Source organism: Drosophila takahashii, chromosome 3R (genome assembly GCF_030179915.1).
Source record: "Drosophila takahashii strain IR98-3 E-12201 chromosome 3R, DtakHiC1v2, whole genome shotgun sequence".
NCBI lineage: Eukaryota > Metazoa > Arthropoda > Insecta > Diptera > Drosophilidae > Drosophila > Drosophila takahashii.
The window spans coordinates 788,530-807,514 of record NC_091681.1 but is presented as its reverse complement, the minus strand read 5'-3'; the positions used below and the strand labels follow the sequence as shown (position 1 = coordinate 807,514).

At 37.3% G+C, this 18,985-nt stretch overlaps 1 protein-coding gene across 9 annotated transcripts in view; it reads left to right on the top strand.

The window, feature by feature from the left end:
• The window catches only part of Myo81F (Myosin 81F), a 1,428,838-nt gene that overhangs the window by 751,508 nt on the left and 658,345 nt on the right, over positions 1-18,985 (top strand). For 8 of the 9 annotated variants that reach the window (XR_011419017.1, XM_070216714.1, XM_070216710.1 and 5 more), the window contains one exon: positions 16,229-16,624. Coding sequence is in view for 8 of the 9 variants with exons in the window: in XM_070216714.1 (XP_070072815.1) it covers positions 16,229-16,624 (396 nt within the window). In the remaining variant the exon portion in view is untranslated. Of the gene's footprint in view, positions 1-16,228; positions 16,625-18,985 lie in introns of those variants that run through there. The other variant, XM_070216716.1, reaches the window with a different exon arrangement.

Here is an 18,985-nt window from a genome sequence, read left to right as displayed (position 1 = left end):
GTCTTCCATATTACTAACTTGCTCGGTAGCTCGGACTTCTCTAACTTGTCGCCTTTTAGAGCGACGCCGAGTATCGTCTGCCTGCTGACTCGCACGGAAAACGGGATCCAAGCGCCTTAACCGATGGTCAGCAGTATTAACAACCTGCTCTGTAGCTCTTTCATCGGTGTTTCTTCGCCTAATAAAGCGACGCCGAGTGTCGGCTGCTTGCTCTCTGGCACGAAGAACGGGGTTCGAGCGAATTTCCCTACGTCTTGCAGTATCTGCTCCCTGCTCACCCGCACGAGTTTGCGGATTCAAGCGTCTTGACCTACGCTGTATTTACACCCTGCTCTGCGCCCCTTTTTCTACATTTTCCCTTCTCCTACGCACACTGGGCAAACCGATCCGATTTTTGGCCAAAAATACGATTTTTTTAAGAAAATGACCAATATAAGTTTGAAATCCTTTTCATAATACATTAAACTAATGTATGCCAGGGTTTTAAAGAATTTCGGCAAGTATATTTCTTTTACCGTATTTTCAAAGTGGAAAATTCATTAAATATTAATGGAAATTAAAAAAAATATTGAAGCCAAAGATGCTGATGTAGCTGTTCGACTCTTCACGAAACTTGTAGATGTGATTACTTTCAACAAATAAAAAATGTAATATAGATCGTATGTCATACTTGTTTCCTAAAATAAATATATTTGTTGATTTTTACGGTTTTTTTTAGCAAATGAGTAGGGGAGAGTGGGGTAATTTTGTCACTGGGGCAATTTCGTCACCTGCAATATCTCGGAATCCATAAGTCTTAAAAATATATAATTTTTTTGTTTTAGTCCTTCAAGACGGCATGACAAAACCAATGCATTTTTTTTGCACAGAAGGCCAAGAAAATTAAGCTATATTATTAAGTGCTATAATGTGCATTTCTGCGTTAATGATTTTTAACTTAGCGCCTAATTTCGGAAGAAAAATAATTATTTCTAAAAAAGTACTGAGTGGGGAAATTTTGCCACCCTATGCTTGACGAGCTGGCTAACGAACAGACTACCGGCAGCAGCAACAAATATAGGAGGCCAACAAAAATGGTACGCTTGATCATTATAGCATATTTATAGGCGTAAAATTCCCTACATTTTTCAGGTGACGAAATTGCCCCAGTGGTGTGGCGATTTTACCCCCCTATGTGGCGAGATTGCCCCAGTATATTGGTTTTACTTTTTAATTTTTTATAAATCACCAAGGTAATTTAAAAAAGGGAAATGTAACATTTTAAAGCTTGGTACTAACCGCTTTCAACAATAAAAAAAGAAATATGTTAACGTGTCTCAAGATGGACAAAAAATAGCTTTGAAAAAATGCTGTCGAAATTACCCCACTCTCCCCTACGTTGCTTTTTAAGTGCCTTTGAGTGCTATCCCCAAATCAGTTCATTCCTTAAAAAAAAATTTGTTGATCAATTTACTAAAAGCGTAAACAATCGACTCGATGCGGTTTGGCCTTAGTTTTCGGTACTTAAAGTTTTAATTGAAGGCTTAAATAGAAGTCGAGCCATTTTGATGAGCTTTGCTAAGAGAGCCCAAAAGTATTCCGTACTTTTTACTTCAGGTTAAAGTGAACATTTTGCGCGCCAACATTTGATTTTTGTGTGACTAACATCTAAAATCTACTTCTTCGTACACTAATCGATCATGGTTTTTTTGAAATCTATATAGTTTAGATCCGGAAACTTTTAAACAGGAAATAAGAGCGCAGAGGCGAAATGCCCGGTAGAGGGCTAAGGGGATTTAGTGAAGGACTTAAGTATGCCCAAAGGTATGCAGCATTTCTTGTACTTCCTTCAGATGAGAACTAAAATATGACTAATCTGGACTATGCAAATATAAATGTAGCATGCATTTGTGATGACTTCAGAATATGTCAAATTATCATAAAACAAGTTTAAAAACCATATTTTTAAAACAATTTTTTTAAGTAATTTGATTACAAAAATCTTAAGTGAAAACAAGAAAAAAAAATAAATTTTTTTAAAAATCGATTGTTTGATAAACGTTGATGTGGGAGCCTCCGAAAGTTGCAGTTTTTAACGGTTCATAAATCTTAAACTACATATTATTTTTTTGTGATGTTAATTGCCTTTAGTTTGATTTATCTCATACTTATCGTTAATGAAAATGGTTTACGTGCGCCTTCAAGTTATTTTTTTTTAAATAATAAACCGAAAAGTACGTAAAATTTTCCGACTTTGGTTTGGATTACACAGGCCGACAGTGATTTTGGTGCAGCCCTATGGGCATTAAAATAATATAATAAAAGCATATCTGCAGACTTAGTTTTCGCGTTTAACGGGTGGTATTTATGCAATCGCGGTATTAAAAAAGTAGCAACATTTAATTTTTTTATTTAAGATATCTTTGAGGGTCTGTGCTTAGTTGTAATAAAACCTATGCCAAAAAATTGCTTAGATGCCCTTTTACTTAATTGGATTTAAGGTTCCATCGTAATTTGATTGAATCAGAGCCTATGAGCCATTGAAGTAATTTGTTCACCTCTATTCCCAACCAACTTGATGCGGTGAACAGGCTTAAAAAATACAAGGAAAAATATGTGCCCTAAAATATTTGACAGGCATCTAGAAGCGTTTTTTCCCGAATTTTTGAGATAAATACCACTATTGTACTTCAAAGGATGGAATTTTAAAAAAAATTTCTATAAGCACGTAAAAAGTAACAAGCATTTTTAGGTCACTCTTACGTAACGAGTTTGTCGTGATTTTATAGATAACAGTGGCGTAGCCTTAAAATTGTGGGGGGAATTTTTTTTAGGCATATCAACCCCTTAAAAATATAAATTGTCTATGTTCGGCGCCTACTGCTAACCAAATTGAAAGGCATTTTTACGAATGTGTCAGATATTTATGTAAAATGAGATTTTAAAATACTTATTACTTTTCATGTTCTTGCGGAAAAAATTCTATAAATTCCATCCTTCGACGTACAATGGTATTATTTGTCTTAAAAATTCGGTGAAAGACGACTCTAGATGCCTGTCAAATATTTTAGGGCACATATTTTTCCTTGTATTTTTTTAAGCCTGTTCACCGCATCAAGTTGGTTGGCAATACTTCAATGGCTCATAGGCTTTTATTAAATCAAATTACGTCGGAACTTTAAATGCAACTATGTAAAAGGGCATCTAAGCAATTTTTTGGCATAGGTTTTATTACAACTGAGCACAGACCCTCAAAGATATCTTAAATCAACACATTAAATGTTTCTATTTTTTTCAAACCGCGATTGCCCAAATACAACTCGTTAAACGCGAAAAATAAGTATGCAGATATGCTTATATACGTCTATATTAACATATTTTTATGCCAATAGGCCTGCACCTTTTAATAAAGTCCATTTTGTTGACCTGTGTTATCTTTCTATATCACTATAATTGTAGACCAAAAATAATAATTCCACCCAGAACGGATTGACATAAAAATCTAGAAAAATCAATTTAATTACTTTGTAGAACAAAAAACGACCCCAAAGTGCCCCAAAATTCGATTTGTTTTTTTTTATTTTTTCTTTTGCCATTTCTCTGTTATAAATGTTGTTAAAATGGTTTAAAAATTTGATGTTCATATTCTTATGGCACACCAGCAAATAACTGCATTTAAATTTTTAGGAGATTCAGCATCCTTAACCAAGTCCCCAATATTTTCAAATTTGGCTAACCAGATGTGACGTCACGGCCTCCCCATATGTTTGTATGTATGTTCTGCTGGCGCATGTATGTATGTATGTATGTCTTGCTGTCGCACTTTAAGTGTGACCGCGCAAGGGGAAAATGAAAATACCACAGCCAACACATTTAAAACAAAACTACCACACTCATAACACGTTTAAAATGCGAGGTTTAAAAATCGATTATATCGCAAATCTTTTCTTTGCGCCTTATTTTTAGGTAAATGTTAAATTTAAAATATCGGTAGACTTACAGAAATCCCATTAAGCTGATTTTTACAGTCGAAATTTGTCTTAAAATTGATTTTATTTTTATAATGCAAAAAACTGATCAGCAAACTATTTGTTCACGCCAAAAGGGCGTTTAATTTCGGGAGGCAGTGTCGAGCGGCAGTTTTCTCCAGATTTCCACATCTTGCTCGCTCGCACTGCCCTTCGCTCTCCCTCTCCAACTCTCCCGCAACTCTACACTCCGCTCTGGAGCCGCTAAATTAAGCTCCATGTAATTAGTTATATTTCCAAGTGTCCAATAAACACACGCACGTCGCGCAAAACCCCGAAGTTTTTTCGACCGTGTTTTCGATAATATTTCTACGCGGAATTCCACCGCCGTTTTCCCTGGGACTTCAGCACTTCTACGATCAAGCCGCCGCCCCAACATTTGAAACTTCTACCGTACCTTTGGACTTCCACTCCTGGTTTTTCCGAAGATTATCTCCAGCGCCTACGGTGGCTTGAACCGCTTCAGCTAAGTTCCATTTCCAATTGTTATTATTTGCCGGTCATACAACCAGTTGTTCGAACCCCATTTCGTTCAATTTGTTGTATGATTTCTTGTCTAAATCGAAAAGCGATTAAATCCGACGCAACGGCATTTAATATATTATTCAATTCCTTTTGTTTGTACGGCATTTTTTTCATTCCCTTATGCCGTACACTTCAAAAAAATTCCGTGCAAAGTTGCAAGTCCCTAGTGCCAAATTATTTTAATAAAATAAATAAAAATACAGTCCACTTCATCTACATACATTTTTGAGCTAATTGTTTCAATAAAATCCCGCAAACATATTTTGCATTTCAAAGCTATTCCGCTATTCGCAATAAGTCTCCAGAACTCCCGCGTACTCTCCAAGTATTCGGCAGCGCACAGTGGGTCAAGTGCTTACAATAATTATTAAAAAAAAACGGCTATAAATCCGAATTTAAATATTGTTAAACAATTAATATTTTTTTCCTATCCGTGCACCAGTGTGACCATATTTTCCCTTTGCATAATTTAATAATTATTTATTTTGTGCATACACTTAAATAGGGGAGAGTGGGGCAATTTCGTCAGCATTTTTTCAAACCTATTTTTTGTTCATCTTGAGACACGTTATCATATTTCTTTTTTTTTTTTTTGAATGCGGTTAGCACCAAGTTTTAAAATGTGATATTCCCCTATTTTTCTAGTTACCTTGGTGATTTATAAAAAAATAAAATGTAAAACCAATATACTGGGGCAATCTCGCACACAGGGGGGTAAAATCACCACACCACCGGGGCAATTTCGTCACCTGAAAAATGTAGGGACTTTAACGCCTGTAAATATGCTACACTGATCAAGCGTACCATTTTTGTTGACGTCCTATATTTGTTGCTGCTGCTGGTAGTCTGTTCGTTAGCCAGCTCGTCAAATATAAAAATATGTATTTAAAATAGGTGCGAATTTACCCTTAGCGTAGGGTGGCGAAATTTCCCCAGACAGTACTTTTTTAGAAATAATTATTTTTCTTCCGAAATTAGGCGCGAAGTTAAAAATCACTAACGCAGGAATGCACATTATAGCACTGTGAATTATATAAAAAATCGTGTATTTTATTCCTTTTGAATTGTGGCATACAGAAAAAATTTTGTCGAGAACTAAATGTAGCTTTTGAACTGTTAAAACACATTTAATATTATAGCTTTATTATCTTGGCCTTCTGTGCAAAAAAAAATGTATTAGTTGTGTCATGCCGTCTTGAGGGACTAAAACAAAAAAAAGTATATATTTTTAAGACTTATGGATTCCGAGATATTGCAGGTGACGAAATTGCCCCTGTGACGAAATTACCCCACTCTCCCCTACTTATTTTCAAAATTATTTCGAAAAAAAAATCAAATAAATCGCCATACAGTTTTCCTCCACACAATCCAGTGTGACCGTATATCCCTACGGACTTTCAATTGGTTCCTAAATTCCAATTCACAATAATTTCCGTGTAAACGATTTCGCAATAAATTTTAAACTCCTGTCCGTAATGGGTTCTCAAGCAATAACCGCCCTTAATAAATTTATGGTCACAGCTGACACTCTGAGCCATTTTGAAGCCACTTTAAGCTTTTCGGGTGCACCCACACCAACGTTATCCGCATGTGAAATCCGTCGCGAGCATGTCAGATCCTTATGGCAAAAGGTGAATGATGCATATGACACATGCTCCGAGTGCATTGTGGCTGCGGGTGACAGCGCCGCAGACACCAAATCCATCCTGAAGGCGAAATATAACGAAACCTATTCCATATACGAAAGATTTGCTGCTCAGATCCTCGAGCAAATACAACAGGGCTCCCCCAAGTCATTTCAACCTCAAGCATCGTCTCCCCAAGACTACATTTCGATTGGCTGTCACCTTCCTCCGATCGATACGGAGATTTTCTTAGGCGATTATCTTCGCTGGCCGACTTTCCGGGACCTTTTCACGATAGACAATCCGAGTCTCAGTCCTGTTGAAAAGCTGTACCATTTAAATGCCAAAACTAGTGGCGAAGCTCATTCTATAGTTTCCAAGTCCCCACTCACCAATGATAGCTTCCGCTCAGCTTGGACAAATCTATCTGAGCGTTTCGAAAACAAGCGATTTCAGGTGAACAGCCACCTAAAAACATTGTTCAATGTGCAATCCATGGCACAAGAGTCTGGGGCAGCCATTCAAGGATGTTTAACTGCCTTAGAACTATCCGGCATTCAAATTGAGAATCTGGACCCTATTCTAATCTATATTTGCTCTACAAAGCTACCAAAGCTCACGCTCTCATTATGGGAGCAATCCATTCATAATAAAACCGAAATTCCTACTTGGCTCGAGCTTATTTCCTTTTTAACAAAACGCCATCGAACTCTAGAGGCCGTTGATAGCATTCGGCCTGCTAATTTACTCCAAGTCCATTCCAAAGCCAAAAATGTGTTAGCAGAACTTCCAAAGATAAATTCTTTCACTACGAGAGTACTTCCATTACCCAAAGGCTGCGATTTGTGTTTAAAAGAGAAACACCCCATGCGTATATGTCCACGCTTCCTAAAGATGACGGTCAATGATCGTTCAGCCTACATCCAAAATAAGCAGTTATGTTCCATTGTTTCGCAAGCAGCCATAAATTGCTGAATTGCACAAGCGCTCACAGTTGTTTTACTTGCCAAAGTCGGCATCATACGCTGTTGCATCCAAGCAACAATTCTACAATGACTTCGATTCCATCCAAACCTCCAGGTCCAGTGTCTGCGCCAATCCCACACAAAATTTCGTCCTTCTCAGCGCGTGTTTCTAACGTGCATAAGATTAACCGAATTTCCGATCCCGATACGATTAGTAGGGTCCTTCCTACAACGAATTCCGACTATTGGGTTACATATCCCGCCTTGGATGACAGACGTTCACGAGGTATTAAATCCTACCAATGCCGAGTCTGTCAGAAAATCCATCCTCTACGAAAATGCCACCGTTTTCTACGGCTTAGCGCCCAGAAAAGGATCCAGGAAGTACATAGGCATAAGTACTGCTCGAATTGCTTGGCCCACGATCATTCCCAGGACTCGTGCCGCAGTGGGAATTGCTGCCAGAAGTGTGGAAAGGACCACCACACTCTTCTACACTTGGACGATCGCTCCCGCTATCCTGCAGAAACTTCCCCTGATGTTTTGCTACGGTGGTCCTCGCAAGGGGGGGGAGAATGTTCACGCCAAAAGGGCGTTTCATTTCGGGAGGCAGTGTCGAGCGGCAATTTTCTCCAGATGTCCACATCTCGCTCGCTCGCACTGCCCTTCGCTCTCCCTCTCCAACTCTCCCGCAACTCTACGCTCCGCTCTGGAGCCGCCAAGTTAAGCTCCATGTAATTAGTTATATTTCCAAGTGTCCAATAAACACACGCACGTCGCGCAAAGTTTTTCCACCGCCGTTTTCCCTGGGACTTCAGCACTTCTAAGATCAAGCCGCCGCCCCAACACTATTTATTAGTTTTCAAACGTTGAGATATTGACAAATTGTTGATTTGTAAAAAACATTATTTCGCTCCGTTGCACACACACATGGACGAAATATATAAAAGCCACAAAATGACCCTACCCCCCTCCCCCCTTAATACGGGGTATAATATTAATACTGACATTATACTAAATAGTATACAAAATAAACGAGCAGCTTAAATTTCAGTACACTGAGTGAATATAAACTGTATACTCGTTAGTTTAAACTTGACAACTTCCAAAGTTTCATTTTTATACGTTCGAATTTGTTAGGTTAATACTCAAAGTATCGAGAAATTTTTGACACTCAATAGTTTAGTTTTAATCAGGGACCGTAAATAATCGTTATTTGAGATTTTTATTTTAAAAGGCCTACTGAGATTTGTACAAGTTTTTATCAACAATTTAAGTGGTTTTTATGCACTTTATAGACATGGAGAAATAACAGTTAGTTTTCTTTGCAGATTTATTGACATGCATATACTTTGTGGACAAGAATAAAAAGAACGTTTTTTTTTACGTTTAAAACAAAATATCGCAGTACTCTTTTTTAAATAAAAATTACAAATAACGATTATTTACCGTCCCTGGTTTTAATGTACAAATAGTTTAGTTTATATGATCATTTTTATACCCTTGCAGAGGGTATTATAATTTCAGTCAGATGTTTGCAACGCAGTGAAGGAGACGTTTTCGACCACATAAAGTATATATATTCTGGATCAGCACCAATAGCCGAGTCTATCTAGCCATGAATGCTTATAATTTCAATAACATAACCGTGGCAGGAAAGCTGAAAAATCATCAAGCCGTACGATCACAAACGATCAGATTATTCATGGGACGATCGCGGTCGCTCACCGCTAATTTTATTAGCAATTTGATCAATTTATGGGAAATTTTAAAAAATTAAACAATTTTTCGATGGTTTCAGCGATATATCGAGGTTTTCAATCATCGATTATGAAAAAAAGATTAAAAATCCTAACTTTAAAAATCCACCATAAATCCAATTTTTCATGGATTTGGGCCATATCCGGCTTGTTTCATTCGGTAGGATGTTAACATTAAGTTTGTACGCATTTTGATTTTTAACGGATTTATTTCGAGTTTTTTCGATACAAAAAAACACATTTTTCATCTTTGTCGAGCTGCTGGGCTGCCATCACTTTTCCAATCATAATGATCTGTATGGCAAACTTAAGCTCTGATTTTATGAATTTAAAATGAAACGAAAACTGGCGCCATTGGGTGGATATGAGCAGGGATATAGGAAAAAAATTCGAAAAAAGTCCGAAATTTAACATTTTGAAATTTAAAAAATCTTTAACAAAAACAACTGCCATCAAAAAAAATTAGTGGTATTTGAGTGATCTAGGGCCCCAGCACTAACAGAATTTGCAATCAATTGATGTGAAGCACTCCAAGAATATTATTTTGTAAACTAGTGTTATCAATTTGAATTCGGCGAGCTCTTAGAGCTTGCACCTTTTTTTTAACCAGCGCTGTCTTAGCGCAGGCAGCTTTTGTTATCCACCAGCAGCTGTATTTATGTTTACGTTTTTGAGTGCAATAAATGGACTTAAGGGGCGGGTAGGGTTTTTGGAACAAAAAATCGACTAACTTTGCGATTTTTTTTATAAAAACTGGTTGGATGGACTTAATTCAAACCTTTAATATATTTTTAAGTACCATTTTAAAAATAAAATATTTAAAGTTAAAAAATAAAAAAAACTCTGTCCAGGGGCGGGTTTTTTTTATGCAGTAAAATATGCAACAAATTTGAAAACGATCGGTTGAGCCGTTTAAACATGCCGATGAACACAGACTTTTGAAACGTGGTTTCGAGAAAAACGCACTTAAAGATGCACCTAAAGTATCTAAGGTACCTAAAGACTTAGAGGTTAGGGTACTAGATTTAGAATAACTTCTAAAGTTTTTGTCCGATTGACTTAAAACTTTTTTTTTGTAGAATCTTAAGAAGTTAATCTACAAGAAAAAAATTTAAAAGAAAAATCAATACTTTTTTTTGCAAGACAGTTTATTTTGTTGATTACCTTGTCCAGCTTTTCCAAAGTCATCCGCTAGATGGCTCTATTGTAAATTGTATTGCGCCATCTACCCCAAGATATTGGTATCACGGGTCATAAAAGGCGGAAATGTAGGCTTAAGCGTTTATTGGGTTTTTGTGCGTTAGAGTGGGCGTCGCAAACTTTTATTAGGCCAATCGATAGGTATGGACGAAACAAATACATATCAGTTAAAAATTTTCATAATAGCATCAAACCTGTGGCCACAGCTTGCGTCTTGTGGGCGTTAAAGGGGACGTGGCACCATTTTGAAACAAACTTGCGCTGTGTAGGACCTCCTAAAATCTGCATGTAAAATGCCAATCTTCTAGCTTTTATAGTTTCCGAGATCTCAGGGCTCATACGGACAGACTGACAGACAGACGGACATGACTAGATCGACTTGGCTAGTGATCCTGATCAAGAATATATATACTTTATGGGGTCGGAAATGCTAGATTGTTATACCCTTGCAGAGGGTATTATGATTTCAGTCAGAAGTTTGCAACGCAGTGAAGGAGACGTTTCCGACCCCATAAAGTATATATATTCTTGATCAGCATCACAAGACGAGTCGATCTAGGCATGTCCGTCTGTCGGTCTGTCCGTCTGTCCGTCCGACTGTCCGTCTGTCTGTTTCTACGCAAACTAGTCTATCAGTTTTTGATCTATCGGGACGAAACTCCCTTATTTCTCTTGCAGGTAGTATATAAGTCAGAACCAACTGGATCGGAAAACTATATCCTATAGCTCCCATAGGAATAACCGGAAAAATAAAGGAAAAACAAGAAAGGACCGACAAACGGACATGGCTAGATCGACTCGTCTAGTGATGATGATCAAGAATATATATACTTTATGGGGTCGGAAACGTCTCCTTTACTGCGTTGCAAACTTCTGACTGAAATCATAATACTCTCTGCAAGGGTATAAGCAAATTTTAAATAGACACGCAGAATCTGGAATCCCTGGAACTGCACCAATAGAGTGAGCATTATACTATACGTATTTACTTTATCTGCAAGGGTATATAAGCTTCGGATTGCCGATGCTATCTTCCTTAACGGTATTATAGGAAAAAAAAGTCCCTAGGATAACAAAAACAAAAAAGGAAGCTAGCTTCGGCCAGTCGAAGCTTTTATACCCTTGCAGATCATTACTATTAATTTAAAAATCGCAAAAACTTTAAATTTCCTATTATTTTGACATTATCTTTTCTGACCTTCCTATGGCAGCTATATAAAAAAGTTGCCCGATTTTTGTTAAATTTAATTCGGAAACATTAAAAACAAGAGAGAACGCTATAGTCGGGCTGGTGTCCCGACTATCTAATACCCGTCACTCAGCTAAAGGGAGTGCGATCGCTGTACTCGGGTTGGTGTCCCGACTAATAATCGTAACTCAGCTAAAGGGAGTGCGAGGGAGATAGATATATAAATTTTGATTGCGTATAACTTTTTAATGAATGGTCCGATTTGAAAAATGTCTTCTACATTTTGATAGGTATAAATATACACAACAAAATTGCATTTATACTTCTCGGAAATATTTAAAGAGTTGGGCGCAGGACCCATTTTAAAATCGTTAGTGGGCGATTGCGGGCGTTAGAGGGGGCGTGGCGCTCGGCTAAAATAAACTTGCGCTGCGTAGGAAGCCAAAGAACATGTGTGGAAAATCATAGAGTAGGATAGAATACAATAAAAGCCAAAGAAGCTATAATTTATTTCCTATTGTTTTCCCAATAATTTTCCTATCTTTTCTATGGCAGCTATATGATATAGTCGTCCGATTTTTTTATAATTTTATCCGAAATTCAGAAATATATAAAAAAAACATTGGTTACAAAAGTAGAAGGTAATATTTCAAAAAACACCCAAGCTACAATTTTTTTCTATTATTGTACCCGTTACTCGTAGAGTAAAAGGGTATATTGTAATCGTGCAAAAGTATGTAACAGGGAGAAAGTCGCGTTTCCGACCCTATAAAGTATATATATTCTTGATCAGGGTCACAAGCCGAGTCGATATAGCCATGTCCGTCTGTCCGTCTGTCCTTCTGTCCGTCTGTCTGTCTGTATGAACGCTGAGATCTCGGAAACTACAAAAGCTAGAAGGTTGAGATTTCCCACACATATTCTTGGGCTTCCTACGCAGCGCCAGTTTATTTCAGCCGAGCGGCACGCCCACTCTAACGCCCACAATCGCCCACTAACGATTTTAAAATGTGTCTGCCACTCATATATTCAAATAATGAAATAACCTATAATCTACATACCTTGAGCAATATTATCCATTTTTATACCCTTGCAGAGGGTATTATGATTTCAGTCAGAAGTTTGCAACGTAGTGAAGGAGTCGTTTCCGACCCCATAAAGTAGATATATATTCTTGATCAGCATCACTAGACGAGTCGATCCAGCCATGTCCGTCTGTCCGTCTGTCCGTTCGTCTGTCCCAAGAGTCTTCTTTCTATTGCAGGTAGTATATAAGTCGGAACGAGCCGGATCGGACAACAATATCATAGGAACAACCGGGGAAAAAAATGTAAAAAAATTATATCTTGGGTGTTTTTGAACCTATAACATCCTACTATTGGAAATGTCATTTTTTATCTAATTCTGAATTTCGAATAAAATTTTTTCAAAATCGGACGATATAGTCGTCATAGCTGCCATAGGAACGATCGGAAAATTAATGGGAATATAATAGGAAATAAATTATTGCTTCGTTGGTTTTTATTGTATTCTCTTCTACTCTAGGATATAACTCTTTTCAAATATTTTCGAATTTCGATTTTAATTTTATCAAAATCGAACTACTATATCATATAGCTGCCATTGAAACGAACGCAAAATTAATGAGAAATAATAGGAAAATAAACATTTTTGCGATTTGTAAATTAATAGGAATTATCTGCAAGGGTATATAAGCTTCGGCTGGCCGAAGATTGCTTCCTTTCTTGTTTTTATTCAAATTGTTGCTCAAAATTAAAAATAGCGAATTGTCAAACTTAATTAACTATTTTCGCTTATTTTTGCTTGCAAGCAGCTGATCGGTCAACGAACTTTTGGCCCTAGCAAAACTCCAGACTTGCAAATATTCAACTTAAAATTACACAGGCCGACAAAATGTGACATGGGTCGGTGTCCAGGCCTGCCACCATTTTATTTCGATAAATGAGGCTTTTCTAAGCATAAGTTGCCTATAGTCCATCAGCTCTGGTATTTGCGGTATCTTTAATTTAAGAAAATCACAATTTTTTTTCGATTTTTGGGATATATCTTCAAGAGTGGATAACAAATTTTAGTTATCTTTTCGGAATTAAATAGTTACATGTCTCTTTTATACGGTCGTTTTGGAAAATTCAATCTATCTCAACCACACGAGGAGGTTGGCGCATTCAAAATTTTAAAGTCACAGCAAAGTTTAAAAATCTTCATTTGTGAACAGCGTTTAAAAATTAAATAAAAATATTTTCTTCTACAATGCATTTTTGTGTATTGTTTTGGAATTTTTAAAATTGTTTTTCTTACTTCCTTCACAGTGACGATTCACAAACCGTGCCATGAGCGTAGCCTACTAATCTTTTCGGGCTGAAATGCCTGAAGTGTAATCCCCCTCCAGCTTTTAACTTACGCCCATATTTTTAATGCAAGGGTTACTTGTGCTCAAAAATAGTTATGAGTTACGTAAAATAGTGACAGGCTTGGGCACTGTTTGTGAATCGTTACTGTGAAGGAAGTAAGAAAAACAATTTTAAAAATTTCAAGACAATTCACAAAAACCTGATGAGTGTCCTAAAAATTAAGGACATAAGGTGTCTTTGGATCAAAATTGCATTGTAGAAGAAAATATTTTTAGTTAATTTTTAAACGCTGTTCATAAATGAAGATTATTAAACTTTGCTGTGACTTTAAAATGTTGAATGCGCCAACCTCCTCGTGTGGTTGAGATAGATTGAATTTTCCAAAACGACCGTATAAAAGAGACATGTAACTATTTAATTCCAAAAAGATTGCTAAAATTTGTTGACCACTCTTGAAGATATATCCCAAAAAACGAAAAAAATTTGTGATTTTCTTAAATTAAAGATTCCGCAAATACCAGAGCTGATGGACTATAGGCGTAGTGGCAACTTATGCTTAGAAAAGCCTCATTTATCGAAATAAAATGGTGGCAGGCCTGGACATCGACCCATGTCACATTTTGTCGGCCTGTGTTATCGATTGTTTGTAGTTGAACAATATATTATATTATATTATATATTAAAGTTAATTCAATATATTTTACCATGAAAATTTTGATTTTATGCAAAAAAAATTAGTCGACCAGTGTGCAGTGGGGTGAAAATGCCAAAAGTCTGCCTTAAATCAGCGGAGCCCTATAGCGATTTTTTTTGAAGAAGTTTTGTTAAAGGCAATTAAATATGTAAAAAAACATCATAAGGCGATTTTTTTAGTGAACAATTTTTTGTTGAGTGCGTTAGCGAACTCGAGGTCATTTTTAGAAGTTGATATAATTCAACAGTCTAGCATTTCAACTCACTGCACTCGGTGAGGAGTGAACCTCGGACTTTCTGGGATTTGCAAATTTCGGTAGGTCGTCAACGCTACCTCATCAGCCAGAGAAGAGGATGAGAGTTGAACGTCGAAACTTCTATTTATACCACATCTAGGAATATGTAATTAAGCATTACATTAAGCATTACAGGTGTGACTTACGTCAAAGCTTCGTCGCTAAACTTCTAAAGTGTGTGAAAGCTATATTGGTTGTCTGTTTGGAAGCAATCTGTTTCCCAAGTTTTGACGTGAATAACAACAACTAATTAATTAATTGTTGTATTCGAAACGTACGCATTTTTTAATGCAATTTGCATTATGCGATTGTTATAGGGCGTGTCTCCATTTTTGTTAGTTAGTGATTTTTTGTTGTAGGAAATTTATAAGAAAAAATGTTTTTTTAGGAAAACAAATACAAAAAAAATTCTTATAGGGTTCTAAGTAGGTAAATACAAATTGCCACCCTAAGAACATAAGTATAAATTTTAACCGAATTTCAACATATGAGATTTTGTGACGTCACACAGTGGGGCGAAAAAGCCAAGTCAGCGGAGCCATAAAGCGATTATTTTTTGATGAGGTTTTGTTAAAGGCAATTAAATATGTAAAAAAAAAACATCATAGGCAAATTTCTTTAGTGAACAATTTTTTTTTTAACTTGATTTTTGAAAAAAAAAATTAATCAATTCGGTCAACTATGTCTCATAGCTGCCATATATTATTACTAAGGGGAATATCTTGGTTCTATTTCAATATTGGTCCATTTAAATCCATTAAGTCATTATTTATCATTTTAACTCTATGCTTACCTTTTCTTTTAATTGGTCAATGATATCTTATAGGTGTCATAGAATCAATAAAGGAATAGAAATTGGCATTTATTTCATATGTATATTTTTAGTAAAATAACATAATTTTAAATTTAAAACGCAGATTTGTTTATTAATTTATTATTATCTTCATGATATTCTTCATCAATACTTTCACATAAGTAAAATATCTTCATGGTGTTAGGGCGCGCGGATGAACCAGGGCTGGCGATATTTTAAATTCCCGCACAATCCCTTAATGGTTAAAAAAATAACGAAAAACTTTTAAAAATTCCACTCTTCTATATAGTTACGGAGACTTTTATTTTTTTGGTTAGAAAATAGCTGTTATTCTCTGACTTTTAATTTCAAAGTCTGAAATATCAGTTACTTCATGACCAATTTAATTTTTAGTGTTATTCTAAGCGTATGATTTTTTCGATTAAAAATAATAATACTACAGTTATTTTCGATCCCGATTTTAACTATTTATCCCTTATGTAAATGCAAAATCTAAATTATTTGAAATGGGGTGCGTGAAAAACATACAAGAAGGCATATTTATATTAAAGTCGCTTGTTTTTAATATTCGAGGCACTTAATTATAGAAATTTCTCTTCTTAATAAGGCTTTTTAATCTTTTGGTACAATAATGTTATTTCTGATCGACAGCGGGATACTAAGAAGTTATCTCTATTAACAAATCGATTATGTTCGCATTTACGATTCTCGGTAATCCATTTTAATTTTTAAGAATACGTTATATATTTACCCTATACACCTATTTGATTTGATTTTTATAGGCTATGCGTCGCCTTGGAACAATTGTATGCAGATTTTTTTTCTTGGATGCACGAACTAAAGCTATTGATGTTCACCCGACTGACACAGCAGGTGATGCTGTCCAGAAACTTGCTGAAAAGCTTAATTTAACTACAACTGATGGATGGGCTATTTATCAGTCTCGTCCAGATGGTGAAGAACACATAAAGAGTTATGATTATTTGTATGATATAATATCAGCATGGGAACTAAAACAAGCTTCGAGTACTACCTTAAAAAGTCTCGCAAATGGATCTTCTTCAGGAGAAAATCGATTTGTTTTCAAGAAAAGACTATTTAAATTAACCCATGAACTTTCACAAGATCCTGTTGAAGTTAGCATGTTATATTCACAAGCTGTTCACAGCGTTGTTAAGGTAAGCAATATAACTTCTTATTTTATCCAACCCCAAAATTTAATCAGTAGCGTTACTGTAAAGGCGCGCCTTGGAGTCCAAGTTACTCTAAATTATTGAACAGGTATGAAATATGAGCTTTTTCTCATATTTCCTTGAGTCAGGAACATGATTATTAGTAACATCATCTTTGTTCACGCCAAAAGGGCTTTTAATTTTGGGAGGCAGTGTCGAGCGGCAGTTTTCTCGCTCCCTCGCACTGCCCTTCCCAATTCTCCCGCAACGCATATGACACATGCTCTGATGTGTCATTGTCATTGTGGCTGCAGGTAACAGCGCTGCAGACACTAAAATATATTCTTAAAGCCATTCAGATCCTCGAGCAAATACAACAGGGCTCACCCAAATCATCTCAACCTCCAGCATCGTCTCCCCAAGACTACATTTCGTTTGGCTGTCAGCTTCCTCCGATCGATACGGAGATTTTCTCAGGCGATTGTCTTCGCTGGCCGACTTTCCGGGACCTTTTCACGTCGATCTACATAGACAATCCGAGTCTCAGTCCTGTTGAAAAGCTGTACCATTTAAATGCCAAAACTAGTGGCGAAGCTCATTCTATAGTTTCCAAGTCTCCAGTTACCAATAATGGCTTCCGCTCGGCTTGGACAAATCTAACGGAGCGTTTCGAAAATAAGCGATTGCAAGTGAACAGCCACCTTAAAACTTTTTTCAATGTGCAATCCAAAGCACAAGAATCTGGAGCAGCCTTAAAGGAAATTCAAAGCACTATTCAAGGTTGCTTAACTTCCTTACAATTATCCGGCATAAATATTATGAATTGGGACCCTATCCTCGTCTACATGTGCTCAACGAAGCTACCAAAGCTCACGCTCTCATTATGGGAGCACTCCATTAAATATAAAGCCCAGCTTCCAACTTGGCTTGATTCTTTTTTGACTGAACGCCACCGAACTTGATAGCATCCGGTCTGCTAGTTCCCTCCAAGTTCCGTCCAAAGCCACAGCTCGATTGGCAGAACTTCCAAAAATAAAGTCCTTCATTACAAGGGTAGTTCCGATACCCAATGTTTGCGATCTATGTTCCAAGAATAGCCATCCCGTGCGTATATGTCCACGCTTCCTACAATTAACGGTGAATGATCGTTCAGACTATAACCCAAAAAAACAGTTGTGCTCCAATTGCTTTGCGAGCCACCACCAGTTCCAGGATTGCACAAGCGCTCACACTTGTTTTACTTGCCAAAGTCGGCATCACACGCTGTTGCATCCAAGCAACACTTCTACAATGACTTCCGCTCCATCCACACCTGGAGCACCAGTGTTCGCCTCAATTCCTCAGAGGATTGCGTCCTTTTCAGCGCACATTTCAAAAGTCCTTCCGGACCCCTGTATAGAGAGTCCTTCCAATGCAAGTCCTTCAAACTATTGGGTACCATATTCCGCCCTGGATCGCAGACGTTCCCGAGGTATTAAATCCTACCCATGCCGAGTCTGCCTCAAGATCCATCCTCTACGGAAATGCCACCACTTTCTGACGCTAAGTGGCGAGGAACGCATCCAAGCAGTACAATATATTGCATCGATATTGCAAAAATTGTTTGGCCCACGATCATTCCAAAGACTCTTGCCTCAGTGGGCATCACTGCCACAAGTGTGGAAAGGGCCACCACACGCCGCTACACAAGGACCACCGATCATCGCTTCCAATATGTACCTGAGCCTACTATCCTGAGGTTCTTGCTACGGAGGTCCTCGCAAGGGGGGGGGGGGTGTAGAATGTTCACGCCAAAACGGCGTTTAATGTTGGGAGGCAGTGTCAAGCAGCAGTTTTCTCCAAATTTCCATATCTCGCTCGCTCGCACTGCCCTTCGCTCTCCAACTACCCCGTAACTCTCCGCTCCGCTTTGGAGCATATAAGCTAAGTTAGGCTTAAGCAGCTCATATTTCCAAGTGTACCAATAAACACACGCACGTCGCGTAATAACCCGAAGTTTTCCACCGTGTTTTCAATACATATTTCGACAATCAAGCCACCCCCGCCCCAACATTTTGGTCCTTCGAGCTGGATATTTCCAGAAGTTCTACAAGTACCAGCGTTCACCAGCAGCTACGGTGGCTTGAACCGCTCCAGATAAGTTTTAATTATTAATAGTATTTGCTGGTCACACAGCCATTGGTGCGAACCCCATTTCGTTCAATTTGGTGTATGATTTCTTGTCTAAATCGAAAAGCGATTTAAACCGACGCAACGGCATTTAATATATATTTCAATTCCTTTTGTTTGTACGCGGCATTTTTTCCATTCCTTTATGCCGAAAATTTCGGACAATCCGAAAAATTCCGTGCAAGTTTTCCAGTCCGC